Raw genomic sequence first — 14141 nt, 5'->3', positions numbered from 1 at the left:
CTGTGGCTTCCTCGGGTCGAGTCTCGATCTCTTTTGCACATCAGAGAAGGTATAATGTCCAGTGTTTTTATCGTCGTGTAACGTTCAACACTACAAACCTGGGCAGAGTAACCACACGACACTCACATTCCGTTTTCTTTTTTTTCTTTTTATTCCACGTCAATGAGAGCCATAAAGCCAAATCGACAGATGTAAACATTTACGCTGGTTGTGACGGACTTAAAGACAAACAGGACAAAAATAAAGCACGTGTATAAACGTTTTTTTTTCTTTCTATACAAGCCGAATAACATCTGCATGATATGTTCAGGACTGGTCACTCATCAAGGCAGTGGCAGACAGATGTTTTTGTGTGGCGCTTTTTTTTTTTTTTTTTTACTTGGGAATTTAAAAGAAGGCATTTCTGAATCTGTGATTGTGATACTGAGGTTTGTTTTGTTGGTTGTTTTTTTTTGTTTTTCTTTTATCCAATTCCACCTATTCAAACTATCAAAAAAAATCTAAATTCTTAGTTAATTTGCTTCTACATTTTTATAAAGATGAAATGATTCATGAATTCTGGAAAAGGTAGTAGATATAAAGAGTTGTTTAGCTGTGCAGTAAAAGATGTAGGTGCATAGATTTTACTTTTATGATGCGGAAAAAATAATTGTATTAATTACATTTGTTTTTAAACGCAAGTGCTGAAGAGAAAGTTAACACTAAAAAGCTGTACACAAAAATATAATACAAACATTCGGGAATGTTACAAAGGTACGACTTGTAAACTTACCAAGAAAAGAAAGTCCAGAACCAATCACTAAAATAATCCAGATATTTATACACAAACAAAACAAACATGGAAAAAATCTATACATATCAGCTTATTTTTTTTTCTTTAAAAAATTTAAATTGTATAATAAACAAGCAATAAAAGAAGGGTTAAAAAAAAAAGAAACTCCCAGTAATCTCCCATTTCACCACACACACTCATGACAGATAGGTGTGTGTGTTTGTGTGTATAATAGACACCATAAAAGAATGAAAAGGGGGTGTAAATACTTTAAGAAGGTGGAATCATTAGATCTGGATTTAATAGTCAGTTGAATAAAAAGTGTAAAAAAAAAAAAACGCCAGACTGCAGCTGATCTGTTTTCACTTGGCTGCTGCTACTCGGCGGAAGAAAGAAAATCTTTAAAAATAAAGAAATCCACAAAAATAAAATGGACAGCGACGTAGAATTCCACGTGAAGCCTCGTTAGCTTGTAGTTTGCGTGTTACAGCTAGTTTCTGACAATTTCTGTTGTCTGAGTTTGTAAAGTTTGTAGCTTTGAAGCACCGAAGGCCAGAATCCTGACCGCTGAGAAACGAAAAACAACTGTGTAGTTTACGTTCATTATTTTGTATTTATATATAAAAAAAAAAAAGGTTTAAAGACTCAAAATGTAAAATATTAAACATTTACGCCTCATTTCTTTTTTTAGCTTCTTGGGAGTTTTGATTATTTGTTTGACTCTTATGGCTTCATCCAACATTCTGGCTTCACGCCGAGAACACAATTTTCACACTCATTACAGAACCCTTATATACAAAAACACCCCCTGCCCCACCCTGCATCATGTTCTACCAGATGTGTGAGATCTCCAAATATGTCTCTCATTATTTGTGCACATGGTTCCGGAGTGCACGTTTCTTCCTAAGAAAAGATCACCAATGAAATTCCCTTTGACTCCCAGATTATAATTGGATGTTCGATTGGAAATCCTGTGATTTTGGATATTGATCATGTTTTGGTATTGTGTGATTTTGATTGCTAGACTTTCGTGTGAATTAACAAATTGAAACAAAATAGCAATTTTCTTCCTTTTTTTTGTGATCAAACAATAGAACAAACGAACATTTACATTGTAAATTCATTCAGTTGTTCTGTAGCGAGTGTAAAGACGGTGTGGGATTTTAATAATCATTCAAATGAACGACGAGCTCTAATTCCACGTGAAGCCTCGTCAAGACTCTGACGAACCCAAAGAACTCGAGTCACAACAATAAGAAGGCAAGAAACTAGAAATGAAACAAATCCTTTAAATATTTTTACATTTCCAAGCAAAAAAAAAAAAAGTAAACAATTCTTAAATTTTATTTAAAAAAAAAATAAATGTAATTATTTATATATATTTATTTACAAAGCCCTTTTAAAACGTGCAGAACCTCCAATTAGTTTCAAACTTTTTTTTGTTAACATTAAAAACCTTAATTTTTAGAGTACAATTAATAAAAGCTTTAAAAGGGAAAATTTGCATGGCGTTTTTTTTTAAGTAATTACTTAGAGCTTTGTGGTTTAAAAAAATTTATATATATAATTTTATTTATTTATTTTTTCCCCAGGGGGATTGTAAATATTTATAGAAAGAAAAAAAAACTTTAAGTTGCGATATGTAGATCACTATAGCAAAAAATTTATTTTAACTATAAACTTGAACCTGATTAATTTCTTTTTGAATCATGTTTTTGATCAAATTTTTCTTTTCATCTCACTGGCTGAATAAATGCTTACTATCTGAAAGTATTTAACATTCCTGAGACCGAGTCTGAGATGCTAAATAATTTCCATATCATATGAATATATATCTTTTTTTTTTTTTTTTTTCTGTAACACACACGACCCTGAGCTTCAGGTCGGTTTGCTTGTGGTTGTTCGTGTGTGCTGAGAAAATGAATCCAGTTCTGCGTTTGAGTCATTGCTTGGCGAGATCCAAGCTCAACACCGTCATAGAGGTAGGAATTTGCGTTCTTTTATTTGTGCAACTGTTACATCTCAATTTCCAGGATTTTATGGCAACTGGAGAAATTTGCTGGTTTCAATATTACGAAGGGAAGTGATTTTATTTCCGAGAATTTGGCCTCGTGTGAATTTTAAATGTTTTCAATAGTTTGGAAATGTAGCTTTTTTTGGTTATGGAAATCGTATCACAGTTGTATTTCATAACTTAAATTTGTGTTTTTTTTTTAAAAGACATGCTAATCAAGATGTCGAACGTTTTGCAGATTTTCAGAACGCAACATCTGGGGACTTCAGAAAAGCAGAATATAAGCACAAGTCTGAGTCGATTCAGTCATGTTCTGAAAATTTATCTGAACTTTTGAATTTTATACACCTGATTTATTCTCAAACTGAAATTCATGTCAAACCATGCAATACATACACTATAAAAACAAAAGTATTGGGACACCTGGCTTTCCCCAGCCATATGTGGTTCTCCTCAAACTGTTTGTCAAAGTCAGAGGTACACAATTGTATAAAATGTCTTTGAAGGCTGTAGCATTGCATCTTCCCCCTCACTTGAACTATTCGAGCCAAAGATATTCCAGGACGACTCTGCTCCTGTGCACAAAGCCATCTCCATGAACAGGGAGTGGAAGATCTCCTGCTATTGAACTCTATGAAACACCTTTGTGACTGGTGGCTGAATGAACCTCCACAAATACGCTCCAAAATCTCATTATAACAGCAGTAGGATGTTCAAAAACTGCATGTTCAGGTGTCCACAAACTTTTGTCTGAACAGTTCTAATAAGGGTTCCGCATTATGTACTGCATGTTTATGTTCATGACGAACAAAATTTCAATTCAATTCGACGTAATTCAACTATAAAAGTTCTTTCACAAATTCTTTACTGTACTTTTTCATTCAGATTGTAGTGACACTTTTCCCATTCTGTACAAATTACAGTAAATTTCTTTGTTGGAAATAAAACGGATCAAATTGTAAAAAAAAGAGATTTTTGTTTACAAAGATGTAAAAGCTTGCAAATTGCAAGTTTTGGAATGATCTCATTACAACCGGATGGATAAAATGCAAATTTTTACAAGAATTGCACAAATTTCAAATAATATTTTTTTTTTTTTTTTTTTTTAGCATGGCGTTCTTTAAAATTGTTTAAGCGCAAATGTTGCTTTTTTTTCCCTTCCAGATTAAACCAGAAGTTGGGGAATTGGAAAAGTGTGAAGCTTTCAAAGTGTATATATATATTTATTACATTTCTCTATTAAAAAAAATATATTTTTAAGAAATTCCTAAATCCTGGTGACTAAAATTTTTGAAAATGTAATTTCCAGATATTCCCTTTTCAATCTGTCTTTCTAGGCAAAATGTAAAAAATAGCATTTCTGGGAATCCCATTACTTTCAACACTCATTCAACTTGCCTCGCTTCAAACCTCACGATGTACAAATATATCTCATGAAAAATAATGATTACTATAAACCCTGAACAGTCAATACAAAAATAAGCATCTGGATTGTTTGAGTCTTTGTGTCATATTTTTCCCTCATAACCAAACTAGATTACAATCTGTAGACATTTCCACAAGCGTCTTTGAGACGTGATTAGTGTGTAAGTGCGTCGTTAATCGACTGGTTAGGAGCAGTCGCGTCAAGGTGCTTGTAGGTGCTGTTTATGGCCAGAAAAGGTGCAAAATGAGGACGTTTTTAAGAAACGTGTACGTGGTCTCCCCCCTGAGTACGAAGGCAAAGAAATGAGGGGACTTTACCTGGAGAGGCGATTACGCATAAGAAACCTCGCGATAGAGAAGATTCCTCGATACCAACACCGGGATCGAGTCTGATACTGTGCTTGTTTTATTCCTTAGGGGAAAAAAATACGTTTAGATACCATGATATAACGTCGATAAAATATCTAGCAATTTTTTCAAATGCAATCTAAGAATTAATTTTTTTTCAAAGCCAGCTAGGTGGGTAAAAATAAAGCTGCGATCAGCCGTTACGGGTCGTCGTTGAAAAGATTTTCTGAACCTACCAACAAAAAGAAAAGAAGAAAGCTCTTATGAAAGATCTACCAAATTCTCAGCTGCAATCCTACTCAATACAAGCAGGCTAATGTAGCTAGCTAGTTATCTAAAATTGATGAGTTTTAAATTGGGAAAAAAGCGTTTAACGTTTACTATTCAAACCAAGAAACGTGTGTGTGTGTGTGTGTGTGTTTTGGTAGCATTGTATCGCTATGAAGAAAGTATGAAAATAAAAAAATATTCATAAGCACTGCAATTATATACATGGTATGAGCAAAAGTATTGGGACATACGCCATGTTGTTCTTCCTCAAACTGTTGTGGGACGTCCTGTTCCAACATGACATAAAAAAAATTTAATAAAAAAAAGCAGTGACTCCCTGAAAGCTGACCTCCCTGCAAAACAGCACACAAAAGCGAATCCTTTACGGAAACGGTTATCTGATGGCTTGTCGTCCGTTTGAGCAGAAGAAAATAAAGGCAAACTCTGTTGAAAGAACTCTTCCCTCCAGCTGAAGGTGAAGCTCCACCCGAACCCCCTGCGACGAAGGTCCTGAATGCTCATCGTCACCAGGAGTAAGAATTTGACCAACAGGTAACGTGGGGTAAAAGTGTTTCTGAGTCAATACGGGGGTGTGTGTGTGTGTGTGTGTTTGAGGGGGAAAAAAAGCAAACCCACCAATCACAGCAGTCTGTTTTTCTGTTCATGTTCATGTCTTCTGTGGGTCTGGAGAGAGAGGTCCTGGTGTGTTGGTGCCGTCCACACTGTGCGTCTGCACCGAGAACTGGGCGGAGCTCAGGACAGAGGGGAACTGTAAAGAGAGACGTTATTGCGATAATAATAATAATATTAATAATAATAATGTAAAGGAAAAAGTCTATATAAAAAAAGGCAACTTCACGTGATGAGGGACTTTTTTGATAGATAGATAGATAGATAGATAGATAGATAGATAGATAGATAGATAGATAGATAGATAGAAAGAATTACACACACACTGACAATCTGTCAAAGTAAACACAAATTTTATCAGCAATAATCTTATTCACACGCAATCTACGCATCGCGCATTTCTGTTCGACCGTTTTTTATTAAAAGATCAATAAATATAAAAGAGGCAAAATTAAAACCTTAAACGCAACATTCGTTTATTTACATAAAAAAATTATAATAATACATTTTAATCAGTGTTTTACTGATGCGCCGATTCTCAAATCGGCACCAAAATCCGCGCCGTTGCACACATCCGGCAATTAAAACCGTCCATGTGGAAACACAGCAAAAGTTCCGTTCGGTGTCCTGATGATTTGCGTACAGTGGAACGCAGTTTTAAGAAGTCTCCCTCGCTCCTGCCACGAGTCTTTTCAAAAGGTAAAGCGCAGGTTCGTTTGTTTTATTATTTTTTGCTCAATATTGTGTAGCAAAAATGCCATTTCATTATTTCCTACGGGAAAATTTCCTACGGGAAAATTTCGCTTTGCGCTGCAAATTCTTCCAGTCTAAATGTTTCTTCAAAACTTCTACAAGACAATTTTGTCTCCATGTTGAGTTTGATTTCACTAATAATAAACATACATTTGCATACATACATAAAGCATCTGTATTTGTACATACCCATGTTGATTAGAATTTTAAAAAACGGGACACGCCCATGGCCAACGCCCCGACTCCACAGCACATATATTTAACCTGTACATTTACCTGAGCACTTTCTTGCCTACTGATTCCTGTACCTTTTCAGACACTTATACAGCTGAGGTTTACAAAAAAAAAAAGCACCTCATGGGGCATAAACAGAGTGTGTGGAAACCGTAGGAGATTTTTAGAAAAAAACAAACGCTTGATGTGCATCTGCATGATTTTACACATTGCTATATGACCGGCTGGATGCATGAGTGATCCCCAGTACGTGTTTTCTTCTTACAGTGGATGGAGAGTGTTTTTATTTACCCATTTGTGTGTGTTGTGGAAGACTCACAGACTCACCTGAAAGAGCGTGTGTGCGCCCTGTCTTCGAGCTGGGCTGAGGGGAGCCACGGGACTGAGCGTGCTCCAGAAATGGATGTTGGACAGCAGGGGACTCGGCGTGAGCAACAACGGTGTCTAGGACAAAACAAATACCAACTTATCAGCTGCTGTTCATACTTTTGCCTCCCAGTTCTGTTCAGCTGTAATTTATACAGTATATTTCTTTATTTATTTTATAAACACACACAGACATTTATCTTCATTCCAGTTAACACAAACATAAACCACAGAATGATCATTATCGTGCATATCGTGTGGTGTGGGATTTCTGGATTCTGATTGGTGGAAATGTTCTTCTATGCCTGCAGGTACACTATATTGTCCGATTCTTAATCCATACGGTTTGACATGATGTTGGCCCACACCTTTTGCAGCTAGAACAGCTTCAACTCTTCTGGGAAGGGTTTCCACAAGGTTTAGGAGAGTGTTCATGAGGATTTTTTGACCGTTCTTCCAGAAGAAGCTCATTTGTGAGGTCAGACACTGATGGTTTGGATGTGTAGGTCTGGTCTGCTCTCATTCATCACAAAGGTGTTCTAACTCGGGTTGACGTCAGGAATCTGTACAGGCCAGTCAAGTTCTTCCACACCAAAATCCAGGTCTTTATGGACGTTGCTTCGTGCACTGGTGCGCGGTCGTGATGGAACAGGAATGGGCCGTCCCCAAACTGTTCCCACAAAGTTGGGGGCATGAAATTGTCCAAAATTTCTTATGCTGAAGCATTAAGAGTTTCACTGGAACTAAGGGCCCGAAGCCCAACCCCCACATCATAATCCCCCTCCACCAAACTTTACACTTGGCACAGTGCAGTCAGACGAGTTCTGTTCTCCTGCCAACTTCTTTGACACGCGTTTGTAGAAGCGATCTGCATCCCAGGTGCTTGATTTTATCCACCTGTAACTACACCTGAATTCATGATTTGAATGGGTGAGTGAATACTTCTGTCAGTAAAACGTATATAAATATAAAGCTCTGGCTCTACATTAATGTATTGCTCAGTATAATTACATATGATGAATATTTTGAGTGATGAATAAATGTTTATGGAAGGGAGTCTCCAGTGTCATTGCAGTTTGTGCAGCTGCTATATAGTATGAGGTGGTATCAAAAAGATTCGAGGCTAGTTCTGTTCACAAGGAGGTACTTTATTCACTTCAAAATAGTCCCCTTGCACAGCACTACAGCGCCCCCTGGGTTCCTGCCACTTCTGGAATGTGTCCTGGAAGTCTTTTTGTCGAAGCGTGCCAAGCACCTTCTGCGGACGCGAGATTTCCGGCGAGAAACACGGCGTGTGAGGAGGAGCTTGGTGTCAGGGTGCGCACGTGGTCAGTCGTATTGATCCTGATGTACGCAGGACGATGTCTTTTGGAACACTGACTTATGAAGGTCGGTGCTCCCTGTGACCGCGCGTGCGGCCTCGTGCTGTCGTCTGTTGGCGTGTTATAAAACTTTCTGAAACCGTCTCGTAAGTGAAAACGTGACGTGACCGTGGGCATTGCACAGCATTAAATGTAACAATAAATGGATAAATGTTGTGCGACGTAACTTGGAAATTTGTTTGCGGTGTGAACGAGTCGAAATAACCGAATTTCATCGCTGCACTTAGTCCTGGATTATAAAGGATGCACTTAGTCCATGGTGATAAAAATGAATAAGATGTTTTTTATAAGTGTAAGTTTGTCCCTAATGAGCGAGTCGTTGGCGACCGCGACGAGGAAAAACCCCGAGACGGCATACGGAAGAAACCTCGCGAGGAACCAGACTCCTCTGGGTGGTGCTGAATGTCCATTTATTACAGCTAAACGATGTTGCAGTGTGCAGTGAGCATGTGGTAGTTCGTGGTTAAGGTTCTGGGTTATTCATCTGTAGTTCGTGCACTAATATCAGCAAGCTGTCAATGTCGGGCCCCTAAACAAGGCCCCTAACCCTCTGTGCTCCAGGGGTGCTGTTTCATGGCTGAACTGAACTTTCCTGCCATATGTGGTTCTCCAAACTGTTACCACAAAGTTGGAGGCACACAATTGTACAGGATGCTGTATAATAAAATTCTGCGTTCACTTGAACGTGGAAACCCAAGTGAACTCCATGAAGATCTGCTTTATATATAATATAATATATATACACACTATATTGGCAAAAGTTTGTGGACACCTGACCATAAGTGCTCAAACACATTTAGTCCCCGTTTGCTGGTATAATAACCTTCAGGCACGAGGGTGTTGGTGAAGACAGGTGCTGGTGTAGATGAGGTGAGGACGTCTGGGGTACAACCAATGTTCACATTCATTATGTTCAGTAGGGTTGAGGGTTTAGAGATTTATAGCAGGAGATCTTCCACTCCAACATCATGTAACATAGATCTTTATGAAGCTGTGTTTGTGCACAGGGTTTGCATCCTGATGCTGGAACACGTGTGGGTCTCCTAGTTCAAGTGAAGTGAAAATTTCATGATCTTCTTTGCCTTCAGTTTTGTGGTAAAGAACCACATACGGCTCTAAAATGCAGGTGTCTCAATACCATACAGTGTTTCTGATCCCATGTGAAACCATGAGTATGTAAGAACATATTTTAGTTACACTCTGTAAAGACGCAACTAGAAAGTAGATAAAGCCCACCCAGGTGTAAGACCTCCCTGAGTCACGACAACGCGAAATAAATAAAAACAATACAATCCCTCATCTCAAAAAAAAGAAAAAAAAAAAGAAAAAGGCTGAGACAGCTGAGCGTAGTCATCCGGAGCCGAGCGAATAGATCTGATCATAAAATCAGCCGTTGTGTGGCCTTAATGAGGTCATCCATCAAAGCGTCATTCAACCGAATCTCATCACGACCCCGTGGGTGCGACTGCGCCACCCATGCAGCCGCCTTCACAGCGAACCCGATCCCCAAACCCGGCGCGTTACTGCCATCTACTGGCCAAAGTCTCCGAGTGGGAAAGAGGAACACAGAAAGCTATGAGTGGAATATTACAGCCTCCAGAAAAGATTTCACAATGTGGTCGTTCGCATGGATGTCGACCACAAGAGGTTTCAGCATTTTAAAAACAGAAATCATCATAATTCACGTGCATTTTTTTTTAATATATAGAATGACTATTATATATTCAAATTATAAAAAGAAAACAAATACCCAAATATTATTAAGGATTCTCTATAAATCGAATTTAATGATAAAATAAACTGAAAAAGATTATATGAATAAACTACTAGGGTCTTTACAAAACAAAATAATGCAGTGCTACACCACATTCTGGCCACCAGGTGTCAGTAGAGTAAACCCTCGACCCAGGATGGAGAGAAGATACTGACCTGCAGGAAAGCCGGCGTGAGGGAGGCTGTAGGGAGCGACGGACTGGATAGGTTGAGGGGACTCAAGTCCGAACTGCTCACCAATAGCGTGGGCATGAGCTCCAACCCTCGAGGCTTCTTTGAAGATTTACCGCTCTGACCGTGACTCAGGACCAGTGACAAGTCCGAGGAGTTGGAGTCAAACAATGGCTGAGTATAGGGCAAAAAAAAAGAAAAAAGAAGGGTCAAAGATTGAGCATGATTCCAAATTTATGGAAGGAGAAGCAAGTGCTAAAGCATGGGAAAATCTTCAGGACAGAAAATCAGACAGAAGATCAGAAAGTGACGCTGCATCTGATACAAAACTCGCCTGGCATCTTACTGGTTAAGAAGCTACGATTTGGCGCCACCTGGTGGTCAGAAATATCTAACTCATGACCGATACTCAAATACTAAAAATTTTGGCCATGATCTTGAGGAAAGTTTCAATCCTGGTAACGGTTTCTTTTTTTATCAGTGACCATGCTCTGGTAATACACGTGTGAAATAAAAGATTTAAAAAGTCCAACAGTTGTCAGCTTGAACGGCTCAGTGGGTGAAGGGTTAAGACCAGTATCTCTCTGGAGTAGGTGATTGTCAAGTTTGAGTTCTGTTCCACATGATGCAACTGTCTTTATCAAGAACCTTTTTTTTTGACAGCAGACATAAAATAAAAGACACATGACTGGTTGTCTCTGTTGGCTCAAGAGGGGTTACGTGTCTGCACCTGTCTCAGGTATTGATTCTGGTAGGTATGAAGGTGGGAAACAAATGATAAACCTCAGGAGATCAGGATGCCACAAATACAAAACAACAGCTAATGACTTCATCAGGTTTTTGTCGAACACCCAAAATATATGTCTGTTGTGATGCCCTTGACTAGCCAACGAGTATTTATGCATCAATTAGGTGTAAATCAGCCACCAATTAGGAATCAATTAGGTATAAAAAATATCAATTAAGTATCAATTAGGTACCAATTAGGCATTGATTAGGCATCAAACAGGTATCAAAAAGGCATAAATTAGGCATCGATTAGGTACCAATTAGGTATAAATGGTTAGGAACTAATAAAAAAGGCATGTAAGTGGAGTGGAAGTATGTGTAGGCGTTACCTGGAGCTGCAGCTCTGTAGGCTGAGAGGAAACCGACTCGACGTCCGTGTCGATGATCAGCTCCTTGGAGTCTGCGAGCGTGCTGGGTGAGGGCGAGGGACATCCCAGAGAAGGAGAAATTCCTGAGAGGATGATGTTAATCGGTGGCGTGTCGGTACCGGAGCTCACCTCCAGCGGCGTGCTGGGACTGAGCTGCTGTTGCTCCTCCCCCGGTTCCAACATCTGGATCGGGGGTTGAACGGGCGGAACAGGTGGAGTCGGTTTTTCCTTCGTGCTCTGTGCGGGGACTTTCGTCTGGAGCGGAATCCCGAATTTGATGACGGACGGCGGCTGCGCTGCGTCTTTCTTCTCGGCCATCTTCTCTGCTGGGTTTTCCATTTTGATGGACTTGAAGAGCTGCGTTCCTGACTGGAGAGAGGTCAGCGTGAAGGACGTGTACAGACCTGAGTGGATGTAGTCGTTCCGGCTGGACGATTTGGACTGGCTTGAGGCTGAGCCGACGCATTTGAAGGTGTCCTTGTTTTGTTTGTTGCAGGTGAGCAGGCCTTTGTTTGGTTGCTGCTCGGGAGAGGGAAGGGGACTTGCTTCGGGCCCCTCGGCTCGGGCAGCGTAATCGGCTTTTAAAATGTCTGGATAGGAGACGAAGCGGTAGACGAACTTCTGTCCGTTTACCTTCTTGATTATGTTCTAGGAGGCGAGAAATGTTTACTCAGAAGAGAAGCAGAACTTCCTGCATGGTATTACATATAGGACTGCAAAATTCCAGGTATTTTCAAGACTGGAAACTTTCCATGGAAATATATGGGAATTAACATAAATTAATGGAAATAAACTGGAAATGTACAAAATTGCGTGTTAGGCTATAACAGGGGAACCCTGCACATTCATCAGTCTCATAAACCCTGCATGCACTTATGTGCATTCCTCCATAACAAACACATCTTTTCCTGAATCCTGCATGTTTAAAACTTCCTGCAACATAATTATATAAACAGTTAAATCAAAAGTGTTTATTTTTATGTTTATACATGATTCAGTTTATATAAATTTCCCCAAATTTCTCATTAATTTCCATAAACACCAATAAATTCCTGGAACGTTTCCATTTTTTGGGAACTATAGAGAGCTGTAATTGGTTGATAGAAACAGTGTTAATCTGTGATTGGTTGTTAAGAATCACGGTTGATTTTACGCTTGAATTACGGAGCGGATTCATTTTAGGGTCGTGTCCACACTAATAAATCTCAAAAACGCATGATTTTCTCTCCTTTTTGAAAACGATCACCAAAGTGGATAAAATTCAAGACAGCGTTTCCGCGTCGCGTTTTATAGAGTCGGAAAGTAAATAAATGGCAGGTGGAAATAAATAAATAAACACAGGTCTTGCATTCATGTGTTAATTCACGTGTCAATCCGTCAACAACAACGGCTAGCGGAGGAGCAGGCGAACTTTTCTTGTCATAAATGGAAAGCTAATTAAATTGGTCTGCGCCCCCTTTTTTTTTTTTTTTTTACTGATCCGAAAGGTGATCCGATCCGATCCCTGGTGCGGTTAGAACGTACCTTGTCGTAGTAGTAGCGCAGGGCTCGGCTGAGCTTGTCGTAGTTCATGCTGGGTTTGTTCTTACGAGCGCCCCACATCTTGGCCACCTGCTCGGCCTGGAGGAGCTTGAACTCGCCGTCCTCATTGGTCCAGCAGATGAGATGATCGTTGCCCGGGTCCACCAGCAGCTGCAGCAGGAACTGCCACAGGGTCACTGAGCTGTCCATGCTCTCCTCTGTAAGACAACACCTGTGTTACACAGCATTTTCTCACTAGATGATCAACATGAAAATGGAAAGGTCTCAGCACCCATCAACTATCGTAAAACACTGCTCATCACATCCTCCTGAAGTTGGCTTTTTAAAAAAAAAAAGCTACATGACTTGTTTGGACAAACTGGGAAACCTTGAGCTGTCAGAAGGCTGCATAAGTCACTGTGCTTCGTTGTTTTGGGATCTTCACATCTCTGATTCTTTCGGTTCTCCAGGGTTCTTCATCACATCTTCCTGGAGTTCCTCTTTTTAAAAAAGCCTATTGGAAAGCTGATGTTTTTATATTGGGATTTAATGCTATAAAGCTTTAACAGAATTCAAAGAAACTGCTAGTAAGAAGTATTTTCAGACCTGGATTGAAGATTGAGCATTTGGTTGATGGACCTAACCAGCTAGCAAAAGGTGCATAAACTACTGGGCAAAGTTCACTGGCTACTTAGCAAACCAGTTAGCATCTTAGCTGGCTAGTTAGCACAACGATTACGCACATATTACTCCATACTGCTTTTTAGGAGAAACATTCAGCACTAGACATAAAAAATAAACCACTCACACATCATGTAGTTTACTTCGGTTTCAAAAAACTAGCTATCGGTTAGCATGCTAAACATCTGGCTAGCTTAGCTAGCGTACCAGAGAAACAAAACGAGCTAGCTGGAAAGATTAGCTTTGTGGGATTCGACACAACGACGAATATTTATGCGTTTTAACCTTTTTTTTCCCCCCTAAGAAAAAACCCGGGTTTATAAATATATTTCATATTTCTGATTGAGTTTAGCAAACTAGCCAGATACGAAGGTTGAATCAATTACGCCCCCACTCATCATCATCATCATCATCATCATACCTGCCAAATTCGATCCATTCAAAAGATCTAATTTTACACGAAATACAACATAAAAAATAAATAAATAAACTTCAAGCCATGGAGAAGATCCACAAAAACGCTTGGTTTTTTTTTTTTTTTTTAGTGTTCTCGCTCACCAAACCCACAAAAACAGGAAGTTCTACGTTTCATTCCTGCACTGAGCCGAGACTTGGGCCGTATCCCAAATTCCTCCCTACACCCT

General features: G+C 39.4%; 1 protein-coding gene across 3 annotated transcripts in view; it reads right to left on the bottom strand.

Annotated features, from left to right (window-relative positions):
- Nucleotides 1-14141, bottom strand: part of elk4 (ETS transcription factor ELK4) — a 17728-nt gene extending 3587 nt beyond the window's left edge. The window contains exons 1-6 of one of the 3 annotated variants that reach the window (XM_046874948.1): nucleotides 13919-14140; nucleotides 12820-13034; nucleotides 11257-11943; nucleotides 10124-10312; nucleotides 6774-6890; nucleotides 5466-5598 (exon numbers count right to left, since the gene is read on the bottom strand). In XM_046874948.1, coding sequence (XP_046730904.1) covers nucleotides 5497-5598; nucleotides 6774-6890; nucleotides 10124-10312; nucleotides 11257-11943; nucleotides 12820-13026 — 1302 coding nt within the window. In that variant the 5' untranslated portion in view covers nucleotides 13027-13034; nucleotides 13919-14140 and the 3' untranslated portion in view covers nucleotides 5466-5496. Of the gene's footprint in view, nucleotides 1-3092; nucleotides 5599-6773; nucleotides 6891-8289; nucleotides 9739-10123; nucleotides 10313-11256; nucleotides 11944-12819; nucleotides 13035-13918 lie in introns of those variants that run through there. The other 2 variants (XM_046874946.1, XM_046874949.1) reach the window with 2 other exon arrangements.

This window comes from Silurus meridionalis, chromosome 19, assembly GCF_014805685.1.
Source record: "Silurus meridionalis isolate SWU-2019-XX chromosome 19, ASM1480568v1, whole genome shotgun sequence".
NCBI classification, from domain to species: domain Eukaryota; kingdom Metazoa; phylum Chordata; class Actinopteri; order Siluriformes; family Siluridae; genus Silurus; species Silurus meridionalis.
The sequence above is the reverse complement of the archived record's forward strand: the minus strand, read 5'-3'. Positions and strand labels throughout refer to the sequence as shown.